We start from the raw sequence: 15,020 nt of genomic DNA, 5'->3' as shown, positions 1-15,020 counted from the left end.
AGGGGATGGAATACAGTAGGTAGAAGTTATCTAAATGTCTGTCTCATGGTAACAGGTCAGAGGGGATGGAATACAGTAGGTAGAAGTTATCTAAATGTCTGTCTCATGGTAACAGGTCAGAGGGGATGGAATACAGTAGGTAGAAGTTATCTAAATGTCTGTCTCATGGTAACAGGTCAGAGGGGATGGAATACAGTAGGTAGAAGTTATCTAAATGTCTGTCTCATGGTAACAGGTCAGAGGGGATGGAATACAGTAGGCAGAAGTTATCTAAATGTCTGTCTCATGGTAACAGGTCAGAGGGGATGGAATACAGTAGGCAGAAGTTATCTAAATGTCTGTCTCATGGTAACAGGTCAGAGGGGATGGAATACAGTAGGTAGAAGTTATCTAAATGTCTGTCTCATGGTAACAGGTCAGAGGGGATGGAATACAGTAGGTAGAAGTTATCTAAATGTCTGTCTCATGGTAACAGGTCAGAGGGGATGGAATACAGTAGGCAGAAGTTACCAGTAACCACTGATACCTCAGACACAGGGTCAGATATGTTCCATCCCTATATTGATACAGCTCTATAGGGGGTTAAAGGTTAATCTGGTCTTAGATCTGTATTGTAAAGGACATCTATTGTGCGTACCAAAAGGCACCCTATTCCCTATTTAGTGCGCTACTTTTGACCAGGGCTCATAGAGGCACATAACCAGATATACTGTGAAGACTTCCTCCTTTGGTTTTCTGTACATATTCACATTAGTTATTTACAGACAATCTACTGTATATTCTTACTGTATGTTTATTTTCACCTGCTTATGAATCAGCTCATGAATCTGTTCATGAATCTGTTCATGAATCAGTTAAGAGTACAATATGAACAAGCATATGGATCTTAAACAACCACTGTTTGCTCAAATGAAGCTCTAAGCGGATATGAACACATAAGGCATGTAAATACAGTAGTTCATGGTCCATGTGGTACAGGACCAGAACATCCCCTCAGTACTGTAGTTCATGGTCCATGTGGTACAGGACCAGAACATCACTAAGTACAGTAGTTCATGGTCCATGTGGTACAGGACCAGAACATCCCCTCAGTACTGTAGTTCATGGTCCATGTGGTACAGGACCAGAACATCCCCTCAGTACTGTAGTTCATGGTCCATGTGGTACAGGACCAGAACATCCCCTCAGTACTGTAGTTCATGGTCCATGTGGTACAGCACCAGAACATCACTAAGTACTGTAGTTCATGGTCCATGTGGTACAGAACCAGAACATCCCCTCAGTACTGTAGTTCATGTCTGTCCCCTTCACCACTCGATCACATTTAATTTCCTCACTGAGGAAAAAGGCTGCTCAGAAACAAACATCATCAGAGGAAAAGCAGGAAGAAGGTTTTACAGTAACCTAATCTGTAGATTTACAGAGCAGTAGCTCCTAGGTATTAGACTTTGAACCAGTCAGGATAGGGAATGAACACTACTAGTCTGATGGAGGACATGGTGAGGGCCATACAACTGGAATAGTGTATATAACTGGAACAGTGTGTTCTGATTGAAGACAACCAGACCATTGACGCTGTGACACACACGCAGACCCATAGTCCACCTCTCCCCCCTTTCTAAATCGGTGAAACACAGAAGAACTACAGGAACTACCAAAGGACCCATTGTTTCTCAGCAGAGGGGACCTGATAATTGCCTGCTCATAAAGTATTTGAGGAGGGCCGGTCAGTTGAGCTGTGTGTTTCCCCTTTCCTCTTATGACAACAGATAAACAAGGCACAGCGTTCACAGAGGAGCATTTGACAAAAGGACTGTGTGTGTGTGTGTGTGTGTGTGTGTGTGTGTGTGTGTGTGTGTGTGTGTGTGTGTGTGTGTGTGTGTGTGTGTGTGTGTGTGCGTGTGCGTGTGTGTGTGTGTGTGAGTGAGTGTCTTACCACATTGGCTTGCCTGGCCTCCTCTATGTAGTGTTTATCAGTAGGTAGTTGAATATCAGTAGGTAGTTGAATATCAGTAGGTAGTTATCCATGTATATAGACTGTATCTTACCACATTGGCTTGCCTGGCCTCCTCTATGTAGTGTTTATCAGTAGGTAGTTATCCATGTATATAGACTGTATCTTACCACATTGGCTTGCCTGGCCTCCTCTATGTAGTGAGTGGTGATGACGACTGATACTTTTCCAGTTTTCACAATCTCTACTAGATGCTGCCAGATCCTACAGGGACACATGACACAACTCAGTTTAAGGGCACATCCTGTTGTTCCAAATGGCACCCTATTCTCTATAAAGTGCACTACTTACCAGAGCTCTATGAGCCCTGGAAGTGCACTATATTGGGAATAGGGTGCCATTTGACACACAGCCTTAGCCTTATGACCTGCCTGGGATTACCCTGACTAGACTGATTTGGCTGGGCTTTGTAACAGAGCACTGGTACCATTACACAATCAGATTACACACCCATATACTTCCAACAGGATTTATACAGTCCTTCTGAATGAGAGACAAAATGGTTTCTGTAATGAGGGGCAGAGAGTGTGTTTGACAGGTTGAGACTGTTGGAGAGAGAGTGGTGTTCAGAAACATACATGTTATCTTCAGACTGTATATGACATTCATTATACTGGATGGAAAAGGGGAAATGTGAACCGGTGAATTATTGTAGGTTTTGTGTGTGTGTGTGTGTGTGTCTGTCCAGTACATACTTGGCTCTCAGCACAGGGTCCACCCCGACTGTGGGTTCATCCAGAATCAATAACTGGGGGTTTTGAAGTAAGGCTGCTCCCAGAGACACCCTCCGTTTCTGCCCTCCGCTGTAAACACACACACACACACACACACACACACACACACACACACACACACACACACACACACACACACACACACACACACACACACACACACACACACACACACACACACACACACACACACACACAATGTTACTCAGTGTAGTAGGTGTGTTAGCAGGGCTGGTTAGGCAGCAAAGCAGAGAAACCCTGCAACACTAACCTTATGAGGTAGGGGGATGTTTCTTGTACTACAGGGCAACACTGGGTCCTTGTGAGGTAGGGGGATGTTTCTTGTACTACAGGGCAACACTGGGTCCTTGTGAGGTAGGGGGATGTTTCTTGTACTACAGGGCAGCACTGGGTCCTTGTGAGGTAGGGGGATGTTTCTTGTACTACAGGGCAGCACTGGGTCCTTGTGAGGTAGAGGGATGTTTCTTGTACTACAGGGCAGCACTGGGTCCTTGTGAGGTAGAGGGATGTTTCTTGTACTACAGGGCAGCACTGGGTCCTTGTGAGGTAGAGGGATGTTTCTTGTACTACAGGGCAGCACTGGGTCCTTGTGAGGTAGAGGGATGTTTCTTGTACTACAGGGCAGCACTGGGTCCTTGTGAGGTAGGGGGGATGCCGAGAGCTGGGGGCCACACCAGTGCTTTCACAGGTTCAAGGGCCAATTACACTACTATGACATAATTGGTGAGTTAGTTCAGACACATTTCTCTGGAGGCCTTGCCTTTGTACAGTCAGGATACTGGGACTGAGAGCTGTTGGTTCTGTACAGTCAGGATACTGGGACTGAGAGCTGTTGGTTCTGTACAGTCAGGATACTGGGACTGAGAGCTGTTGGTTCTGTACAGTCAGGATACTGGGACTGAGAGCTGTTGGTTCTGTACAGTCAGGATACTGGGACTGAGAGCTGTTGGTTCTGTACAGTCAGGATACTGGGACTGAGAGCTGTTGGTTCTGTACAGTCAGGATACTGGGACAGAGAGCTGGTGGTTCTGTACAGTCAGGATACTGGGACAGAGCTGTTGGTTCTGCTCTATGTTTGACAGTTGTATAAGATGCAACATTCTGAATCACATTAAATGCATTAATATAATGTATGACCTTCTGCAGCTGAAGTGTGTTAATTAAATGGTCACATAGAAGTTCAATACATTTTTATGATGATTTTTAAATAGGTCTAATCAAAAACACTGTAATACTATGGTTAAATGTATGGTAATAAGCCAGCATTGAGGAGTTGTTATGATTGAAGTGAGGGAGTCTTCTCTTTGGCATTGACAGCTTGACAGATGTCTGTTGCAAAAACACAGCATTTTTACAGAAGCCTGTGACACACAAACAGAAACTCACTCAGGGGGAAACTGTTTCCTTCTTTTTCTAGCCATCTTAGCCCTGGCTATAGCATACTTTGTCCCCAGATCAAAATGGGATATACTAGTGCAACTGGGGACTCAGCCATAGTCTCTAGGCACAGGTCACATGGTTTTGTGGACATGATGTAATCATGGACCTATGCTGGTTAAAAGAGAGGGAGGAGATGGAGACCCACTAACCCTTTAACCCACTAACCCTTTAACCCACTAACCCTTCAACCCACTAACCCTTCAACCCACTAACCCTTCAACCCACTAACCCTTTAACCCACTAACCCTTTAACCCACTAACCCTTCAACCCACTAACCCTTTAACCCACTAACCCTTCAACCCACTAACCCTTCAACCCACTAACCCTTCAACCCACTAACCCTTTAACCCACTAACCCTTTAACCCACTAACCCTTTAACCCACTAACCCTTTAACCCACTAACCCTTCAACCCACTAACCCTTTAACCCACTAACCCTTCAACCCACTAACCCTTTAACCCACTAACCCTTCAACCCTTCAACCCACTAACCCTTCAACCCACTAACCCTTCAACCCACTAACCCTTTAACCCACTAACCCTTCAACCCTTCAACCCACTAACCCTTCAACCCACTAACCCTTCAACCCACTAACCCTTCAACCCACTAACCCTTTAACCCACTAACCCTTCAACCCACTAACCCTTTAACCCACTAACCCTTCAACCCACTAACCCTTTAACCCACTAACCCTTTAACCCTTCAACCCACTAACCCTTCAACCCACTAACCCTTCAACCCACTAACCCTTTAACCCACTAACCCTTTAACCCACTAACCCTTCAACCCTTCAACCCACTAACCCTTCAACCCACTAACCCTTCAACCCACTAACCCTTCAACCCACTAACCCTTTAACCCACTAACCCTTCAACCCACTAACCCTTTAACCCACTAACCCTTTAACCCACTAACCCTTCAACCTAACCCTTCAACCCACTAACCCTTCAACCCACTAACCCTTTAACCCACTAACCGTTCAACCCACTAACCCTTTAACCCACTAACCCTTTAACCCACTAGCCCTTTAACCCTTTAACCCACTAACCCTTTAACCCACTAACCCTTTAACCCACTAACCCTTCAACCCACTAACCCTTTAACCCACTAACCCTTTAACCCACTAACCCTTTAACCCTTTAACCCACTAACCCTTCAACCCACTAACCCTTCAACCCACTAACCCTTTAACCCACTAACCCTTTAACCCACTAACCCTTTAACCCACTAACCCATTAACCCATTAACCCACTAACCCTTTAACCCACTAGCCCTTTAACCCTTTAACCCACTAACCCATGAACCCACTAACCCTTTAACCCACTAAACCTTTAACCGTTTAACCCACTAACCCTTTAACCCACTAACCCTTCAACCCACTAACCCTTCAACCCACTAACCCTTTAACCCACTAACCCTTCAACACACTAACCCTTTAACCCACTAACCCTTTAACCCACTAACCCTTTAACCCACTAACCCTTTAACCCACTAACCCTTTAACCCACTAACCCTTCAACCCACTAACCCTTCAACCCACTAACCCTTCAACCCACTAACCCTTTAACCCACTAACCCTTTAACCCACTAACCCATTAACCCATTAACCCACTAACCCTTTAACCCACTAGCCCTTTAACCCTTTAACCCACTAACCCATGAACCCACTAACCCTTTAACCCACTAAACCTTTAACCGTTTAACCCACTAACCCTTTAACCCACTAACCCTTCAACCCACTAACCCTTCAACCCACTAACCCTTCAACCCACTAACCCTTTAACCCACTAACCCTTTAACCCACTAACCCTTTAACCCACTAACCCTTTAACCCACTAACCCTTCAACCCACTAACCCTTCAACCCACTAACCCTTCAACCCACTAACCCTTCAACCCACTAACCCTTTAACCCACTAACCCTTTAACCCACTAACCCTTCAACCCACTAACCCTTCAACCCACTAACCCTTCAACCCACTAACCCTTTAACCCACTAACCCTTTAACCCACTAACCCTTCAACCCACTAACCCTTCAACCCACTAACCCTTTAACCCACTAACCCTTTAACCCACTAACCCTTCAACCGTTTAACCCACAAAGGTGTGTGTGTTCTGGGGACAGCACTGATAACTCCATTCCATCTCCATAATGAGGACATGGGTCACCGCTTCTGTATTTAACCTCTCCTCGTCATGGGCAAGGGGAAACTATCCCACGCCAAATGAACGTGGACCATAACATCTTGCGGGTCGCATACGCTCTTCACAGAGGTCTGGAGTGACGCATTTAAAATGTACTATATTTCCTTAATACATCGCTTTTGGAATGTTTTATGCACCCGACTGTATAACTTCTGTTTAGATGACTGTTAGCAAGCTGGACAGAGTGAAGAGACTATAAATGACTGTTATCAAGCTGGACAGAGTGAAGAGACTATAGATGACTGTTATCAAGCTGGACAGAGTGAAGAGACTATAGATGACTGTTATCAAGCTGGACAGAGTGAAGAGACTATAGATGACTGTTATCAAGCTGGACAGAGTGAAGAGACTATAGATGACTGTTATCAGCTGGACAGAGTGAAGAGACTATAGATGACTGTTATCAAGCTGGACAGAGTGAAGAGACTATAGATGACTGTTATCAAGCTGGACAGAGTGAAGAGACTATAGATGAATGTTATCAAGCTGGACAGAGTGAAGAGACTATAGATGACTGTTATCAAGCTGGACAGAGTGAAGAGACTATAGATGACTGTTAGCAAGCTGGACAGAGTGAAGAGACTACAGATGACTGTTAGCAAGCTGGACAGAGTGAAGAGACTATAGATGACTGTTAGCAAGCTGGACAGAGTGAAGAGACTATAGATGACTGTTAGCAAGCTGGACAGAGTGAAGAGACTTTAGATGACTGTTAGCAAGCTGGACAGAGTGAAGAGACTACAGATGACTGTTATCAAGCTGGACAGAGTGAAGAGACTACAGATGACTGTTAGCAAGCTGGACAGAGTGAAGAGACTACAGATGACTGTTATCAAGCTGGACAGAGTGAAGAGACTACAGATGACTGTTATCAAGCTGGACAGAGAGTAGAGACTATAGATGACTGTTATCAAGCTGGACAGAGTGAAGAGACTATAGATGACTGTTATCAGCTGGACAGAGTGAAGAGACTATAGATGACTGTTAGCAAGCTGGACAGAGTGAAGAGACTATAGATGACTGTTATCAAGCTGGACAGAGTGAAGAGACTATAGATGACTGTTACCAGCTGGACAGAGTGTAGAGACTATAGATGACTGTTATCAAGCTGGACAGAGTGAAGAGACTATAGATGACTGTTATCAAGCTGGACAGAGTGAAGAGACTATAGATGACTGTTATCAGCTGGACAGAGTGTAGAGACTATAGATGACTGTTACCAGCTGGACAGAGAGAAGAGACTATAGATGACTGTTATCAATCTGGACAGAGTGAAGAGACTATAGATGACTGTTATCAGCTGGACAGAGTGTAGAGACTATAGATGACTGTTACCAGCTGGACAGAGTGTAGAGACTATAGATGACTGTTATCAGCTGGACAGAGTGAAGAGACTATAGATGACTGTTATCAAGCTGGACAGAGTGAAGAGACTATAGATGACTGTTAGCAAGCTGGACAGAGTGAAGAGACTATAGATGACTGTTATCAAGCTGGACAGAGTGAAGAGACTATAGATGACTGTTAGCAAGCTGGACAGAGTGAAGAGACTACAGATGACTGTTAGCAAGCTGGACAGAGTGAAGAGACTATAGATGACTGTTAGCAAGCTGGACAGAGTGAAGAGACTATAGATGACTGTTAGCAAGCTGGACAGAGTGAAGAGACTATAGATGACTGTTAGCAAGCTGGACAGAGTGAAGAGACTACAGATGACTGTTATCAAGCTGGACAGAGTGAAGAGACTACAGATGACTGTTAGCAAGCTGGACAGAGTGAAGAGACTACAGATGACCGTTATCAAGCTGGACAGAGTGAAGAGACTATAGATGACTGTTATCAAGCTGGACAGAGAGTAGAGACTATAGATGACTGTTATCAAGCTGGACAGAGTGAAGAGACTACAGATGACTGTTAGCAAGCTGGATTGAGTGAAGAGACTATAGATGACTGTTATCAGCTGGACAGAGTGTAGAGACTATAGATGACTGTTATCAAGCTGGACAGAGTATAGAGACTATAGATGACTGTTATCAAGCTGGACAGAGTGAAGAGACTATAGATGACTGTTATCAAGCTGGATTGAGTGAAGAGACTACAGATGACTGTTAGCAAGCTGGACAGAGTGAAGAGACTATAGATGACTGTTATCAAGCTGGACAGAGTGAAGAGACTATAGATGACTGTTATCAAGCTGGACAGAGTGAAGAGACTATAGATGACTGTTATCAAGTTGGACAGAGTGAAGAGACTATAGATGACTGTTATCAAGCTGGATTGAGTGAAGAGACTATAGATGACTGTTATCAAGCTGGACAGAGTGAAGAGACTATAGATGACTGGTAGCAAGCTGGACAGAGAGTAGAGACTATAGATGACTGTTATCAAGCTGGACAGAGTGAAGAGACTATAGATAACTGTTATCAGCTGGACAGAGTGAAGAGACTATAGATGACTGTTATCAAGCTGGACAGAGTGAAGAGACTACAGATGACTGTTAGCAAGCTGGACAGAGTGAAGAGACTATAGATGACTGTTATCAAGCTGGATTGAGTGAAGAGACTACAGATGACTGTTAGCAAGCTGGACAGAGTGAAGAGACTATAGATGACTGTTATCAAGCTGGACAGAGTGAAGAGACTATAGATGACTGTTATCAAGCTGGACAGAGTGAAGAGACTATAGATGACTGTTATCAAGTTGGACAGAGTGAAGAGACTATAGATGACTGTTATCAGCTGGACAGAGTGAAGAGACTATAGATGACTGTTAGCAAGCTGGACAGAGTGAAGAGACTATAGATGACTGTTATCAAGCTGGACAGAGTGAAGAGACTATAGATGACTGTTACCAGCTGGACAGAGTGTAGAGACTATAGATGACTGTTATCAAGCTGGACAGAGTGAAGAGACTATAGATGACTGTTATCAGCTGGACAGAGTGTAGAGACTATAGATGACTGTTACCAGCTGGACAGAGTGTAGAGACTATAGATGACTGTTATCAGCTGGACAGAGTGAAGAGACTATAGATGACTGTTATCAAGCTGGACAGAGTGAAGAGACTATAGATGACTGTTAGCAAGCTGGACAGAGTGAAGAGACTATAGATGACTGTTAGCAAGCTGGACAGAGTGAAGAGACTACAGATGACTGTTAGCAAGCTGGACAGAGTGAAGAGTCTATAGATGACTGTTATCAAGCTGGACAGAGTGAAGAGACTTTAGATGACTGTTAGCAAGCTGGACAGAGTGAAGAGACTATAGATAACTGTTAGCAAGCTGGACAGAGTGAAGAGACTATAGATGACTGTTAGCAAGCTGGACAGAGTGAAGAGACTACAGATGACTGTTATCAAGCTGGACAGAGTGAAGAGACTACAGATGACTGTTAACAAGCTGGACAGAGTGAAGAGACTACAGATGACTGTTATCAAGCTGGACAGAGTGAAGAGACTACAGATGACTGTTAGCAAGCTGGACAGAGAGTAGAGACTATAGATGACTGTTATCAAGCTGGACAGAGTGAAAAGACTATAGATTACTGTTATCAAGCTGGACAGAGTGAAGAGGCTATAGATGACTGTTATCAAGCTGGACAGAGAGAAGAGACTATAGATGACTGTTAGCAAGCTGGACAGAGTGAAGAGACTATAGATGACTGTTAGCAAGCTGGACAGAGTGAAGAGACTACAGATGACTGTTATCAGCTGGACAGAGTGAAGAGACTATAGATGACTGTTATCAGCTGGATAGAGTGAAGAGACTATAGATGACTGTTATCAAGCTGGACAGAGTGAAGAGACTATAGATGACTGTTATCAGCTGGACAGAGAGAAGAGACTACAGATGACTGTTAGCAAGCTGGACAGAGTGAAGAGACTATAGATGACTGTTATCAAGCTGGACAGAGTGAAGAGACTATAGATGACTATCAAGCTGGACAGAGTGAAGAGACTATAGATGACTGTTATCAAACTGGACAGAGTGAAGAGACTATAGATGACTGTTATCAAGCTGGATTGAGTGAAGAGACTACAGATGACTGTTATCAAGCTGGACAGAGTGAAGAGACTATAGATGACTGTTATCAAGCTGGATTGAGTGAAGAGACTATAGATGACTGTTATCAAGCTGGATTGAGTGAAGAGACTACAGATGACTGTTAGCAAGCTGGACAGAGTGAAGAGACTATAGATGACTGTTATCAAGCTGGACAGAGTGAAGAGACTATAGATGACTGTTATCAAGCTGGACAGAGTGAAGAGACTATAGATGACTGTTATCAAGTTGGACAGAGTGAAGAGACTATAGATGACTGTTATCAAGCTGGATTGAGTGAAGAGACTATAGATGACTGTTATCAAGCTGGACAGAGTGAAGAGACTATAGATGACTGTTATCAAGCTGGATTGTCTGAAGAGACTATAGATGACTGTTATCAAGCTGGACAGAGTGAAGAGACTATAGATGACTGTTAGCAAGCTGGACAGAGAGTAGAGACTATAGATGACTGTTAGCAAGCTGGACAGAGTGAAGAGACTATAGATGACTGTTATCAGCTGGACAGAGTGAAGAGACTATAGATGACTGTTAGCAAGCTGGACAGAGTGAAGAGACTATAGATGACTGTTATCAAGCTGGACAGAGTGAAGAGACTATAGATGACTGTTACCAGCTGGACAGAGTGTAGAGACTATAGATGACTGTTATCAAGCTGGACAGAGTGAAGAGACTATAGATGACTGTTATCAAGCTGGACAGAGTGAAGAGACTATAGATGACTGTTATCAGCTGGACAGAGTGTAGAGACTATAGATGACTGTTACCAGCTGGACAGAGAGAAGAGACTATAGATGACTGTTATCAATCTGGACAGAGTGAAGAGACTATAGATGACTGTTATCAGCTGGACAGAGTGTAGAGACTATAGATGACTGTTACCAGCTGGACAGAGTGTAGAGACTATAGATGACTGTTATCAGCTGGACAGAGTGAAGAGACTATAGATGACTGTTATCAGTTGGACAGAGTGTAGAGACTATAGATGACTGTTACCAGCTGGACAGAGTGTAGAGACTATAGATGACTGTTACCAGCTGGACAGAGTGTAGAGACTATAGATGACTGTTACCAGCTGGACAGAGTGAAGAGACTATAGATGACTGTTATCAAGCTGGACAGAGTGAAGAGTCTATAGATGACTGTTATCAAGCTGGACAGAGTGTAGAGACTATAGATGACTGTTACCAGCTGGACAGAGTGAAGAGACTATAGATGACTGTTATCAAGCTGGACAGAGTGAAGAGACTATAGATGTAGATATCATTATCATTTATACATAGTTTCCATTTGGTATACATATATATAAATTCAACCCAACCGTGGGCCGGATTTAACGGGCTCACCACTATGTAGGGTTATGTTACCTGAGATTTCGGACTAGTTTGCTCTTCTGAGGTAGGTCCAGGAAGTCCACCAGGAAGTCCATGCGTGCCTGGGTGTCCTTAGATGACAGGCCGTGGATCCGTCCGAAGAACGTCAGGGTGTCACTGATCGTAAACTCGTTGTACAACGCCAGGTCCTAAAGAGGAACACAATGTTATGTCATGGTATGCGTTGTGTTGATATCAAATCAAACTTTATTTATACAGCACATTTATTACAAAGGTGAGAAAGATAAAAACACTAAACGTTTTCTACACAATTTTTAAATGAAGATAGACAAGAACAAAATTAAGAGACAAATGAAAATGGTGTGTTTTGCTATAGTATGTTATGTTGACATATCATGTTGTCATGGTATTTATAGTCGTATGTCAATACACTTCCATAGTGTCTAAAGGTTAGGAGTCCATTGGAACTGAGGTGCGTTTGTGCATCTGTCAAATCAAATCAAATTTGATTGGTCACATGCTTGGTAAACAACAGGTGTAGACTAACAGTGAAATGCTTACTTACTTATCTACTTCCCAACAATGCAGAGAGAAAAATAGAAAAATTATAACACGAGGAATAAATACACAATGAGTAAAGATAACTTTGCTATATACACAGGGTTACCAGTATCGAGTCCATGTACAAGGTAATTGAGGAAGATATGTACATATAGGTAGCGGTAAAGGGACTAGGCAACAGGATAGATAATAAACAGTAGCAGCAGCGTATGTGATGAGTCAAAACAGTTAGTCCAAAAAGGGTCAATGCAGGTTGTCCGGGTAGCTATTGGTTACTATTTAACTAACTAGCAGTCTTATAGCTTGTGGGTAGAAGCTGTTCAGGGTCCTGTTGGTTCTAGACTTCGGTACTGCTTGCCGTGCGGTAGCAGAGAGAACAGTCTATGGCTTGGGTGGCTGGAATCTTTTACAATTTTTAGGGCCTTTCTCTGACACCGCCTGGTGTAGAGGTCCTGGATGGCAGGGAGCTCTGCCCCAGGGATGTACTGGGACTGTATGCACTACCCTCTGTAGTGCCTTGGGGTCAGATGCCAAGCAGTTGACATACCAAGCGGTGATGCAGCCAGTCAAGATGCTCTCAATGGTGCAGCTGTATAACTTTTTGAGGATCTGAGGGCCTATGCTAAATATTTTTAGCCTCCTGAGGGGGAAGAGGAGTTGTCATGCCTTCTTCATGACTGTGTTGGTGTGTGTGGACCATAATAATTACTTAGTGATATGGACACCGAGGAAATTGAAGCTCTTGACCCGCTCCACTACACCCCGGTCGATGTGGATGGGGGCGTGCTAGGCACTCCGTTTCCTGTAGTCCATTATCAGCTCATTTGTCTTGTTGACGTCGTCGTCGGTGATCAGGCCAACCACCGTTGTGTTGTCAGCAAACTTAATGATGGTGTTGGAGTCGTGCGCGGCCACGCAGTTGTTGGTGAACAGGAAGTACAGGAGAGGACTGAGCACGCACCCCTGAGGGGCCCCCGTGTTGAGGATCAGTGTGGCGGATGTGTTGTTACCTACCCTCAACACCTGGGGGCAGCCCGTCAAGAAGTCCAGGATCCAGTTGCAGAGGGAGGTGTTCAGTCCCAGGGTCATGAGCTTAGTGATGAGCTTTGTGGGCTCTATGGTGTTGAACGCTGAGCTGTAGTCTATGAACAGCATTCTCACATAGGTGTTCCTGTTGTCCAGGTGGGAGAGGGCAGTGTGGACTGCGATAGAGATTGCGTCATCTATGGATCGATTTACCTGTGGTATGTAGTGTACCTATAAGATAACAGTTTACCTGTGGTATGTAGTGTACCTATAAGATAACAGTTTACCTGTGGTATGTAGTGTACCTATAAGGTAACAGTTTACCTGTGGTATGTAGTGTACCTATAAGATAACAGTTTACCTGTGGTATGTAGTGTACCTTTAAGGTAACAGTTTACCTGTGGTATGTAGTGTACCTATAAGATAACAGTTTACCTGTGGTATGTTGTGTACCTATAAGATAACAGTTTACCTGTGGTATGTAGTGTACCTATAAGATAACAGTTTACCTGTGGTATGTTGTGTACCTATAAGATAACAGTTTACCTGTGGCATGTACCCCACCATCCTCCCGGGGACCTGGTGTCCAGGAAATGCGGGTGGCTTCCCCAACACGCTGATGTGCCCTCGGGAGATCTTCAGTGTTCCCACAATGCATTTCAACAGTGTGGTCTTCCCACACCCACTCGGACCCAGCAGGCCGTAGCTGAAAGATAACAGGAAGAACATTTGCACTAAATCATACATATTACTACAGTATGATAGTATAGTATGATAGTATGCTGTGATAGTATGATACGATAGTATAGTATGATAGTATAATATGATATGATAGTATAGTATGATAGTATATGATAGTATATCATAGTATGATATGACAGTATGATAGTATAATATGATAGTACAGTAGAATATAATGATAATATTGATATCTGTATTACTCAGTATGGTCTGACTCTTAATCGTAACTCACATAAAACTTGCAATGACATCGATACATGATTCACCTGGAAATCCAAGTTAAACGTAATTTATATATGCAAGAACCCAATTGTCTACTTTATGTAAGGTTTAGAGCAGGGGTACTCAACTCTTACCCTACGAGGTCCGGTAGCCTGCGGGTTTTCTGTTCTACCTGATAATTAATTGCACCGACCTGGGACAGGTCTAAAACAGTCCCTGATTAGAGGGGAACAATGCAGTGAAACTGGCTGTCCCTCTCCTTGTTCGGGTGGCATTCGACGGTCGACGCTACCGGTCTTCTAGCCATCGCAGATCCACCTTTCATTTTCCAATTGTTTTGTCTTGGTTTCCCGCACACCTGGTTTGCATTCCCTCATTACTAGTCTTGCATATAACTCTCTGTTTCCCCCCATGTCTGTGTGTGCAATTGTTATGTGTAAATGTATGTGTACTGCAGGCTGGTTTGCGCCGGGTTATTGTAACCCGTGAGTGTTTAGTTTTCTGAGTGTCGTGTTTTGTTTGCCTCAATAAAGGGCTCCGTTTGGTACCCATTTCTGCTCTCCTGCGCCTGACTTCCCTGCAGCCAGTTACGCACTCCTTTACAGAATTCCACACCTGAATTATGGTACCCCTGGTAGCGGAGTCGAGGAGCGCATCCAG

The 15,020-nt window shown here is 43.9% G+C and overlaps 1 protein-coding gene across 5 annotated transcripts in view; it reads right to left on the bottom strand.

Moving 5' to 3' along the window:
* Positions 1–15,020, bottom strand: part of LOC123728800 (ABC transporter G family member 20) — an 88,781-nt gene that overhangs the window by 62,411 nt on the left and 11,350 nt on the right. For all 5 annotated transcript variants that reach the window (XM_045701777.1, XM_045701779.1, XM_045701781.1 and 2 more), the window contains 4 exons: positions 13,944–14,103; positions 11,844–11,998; positions 2,710–2,817; positions 2,125–2,218 (listed from right to left, as the gene is read on the bottom strand). In XM_045701777.1, the coding sequence (XP_045557733.1) occupies positions 2,125–2,218; positions 2,710–2,817; positions 11,844–11,998; positions 13,944–14,103 (517 nt within the window). The remainder of the gene's footprint in view (positions 1–2,124; positions 2,219–2,709; positions 2,818–11,843; positions 11,999–13,943; positions 14,104–15,020) is intronic.

Source organism: Salmo salar, chromosome ssa18 (genome assembly GCF_905237065.1).
Source record: "Salmo salar chromosome ssa18, Ssal_v3.1, whole genome shotgun sequence".
In the NCBI taxonomy this organism is placed as follows: domain Eukaryota; kingdom Metazoa; phylum Chordata; class Actinopteri; order Salmoniformes; family Salmonidae; genus Salmo; species Salmo salar.
This window is presented reverse-complemented; position numbering and strand designations above follow the sequence as displayed.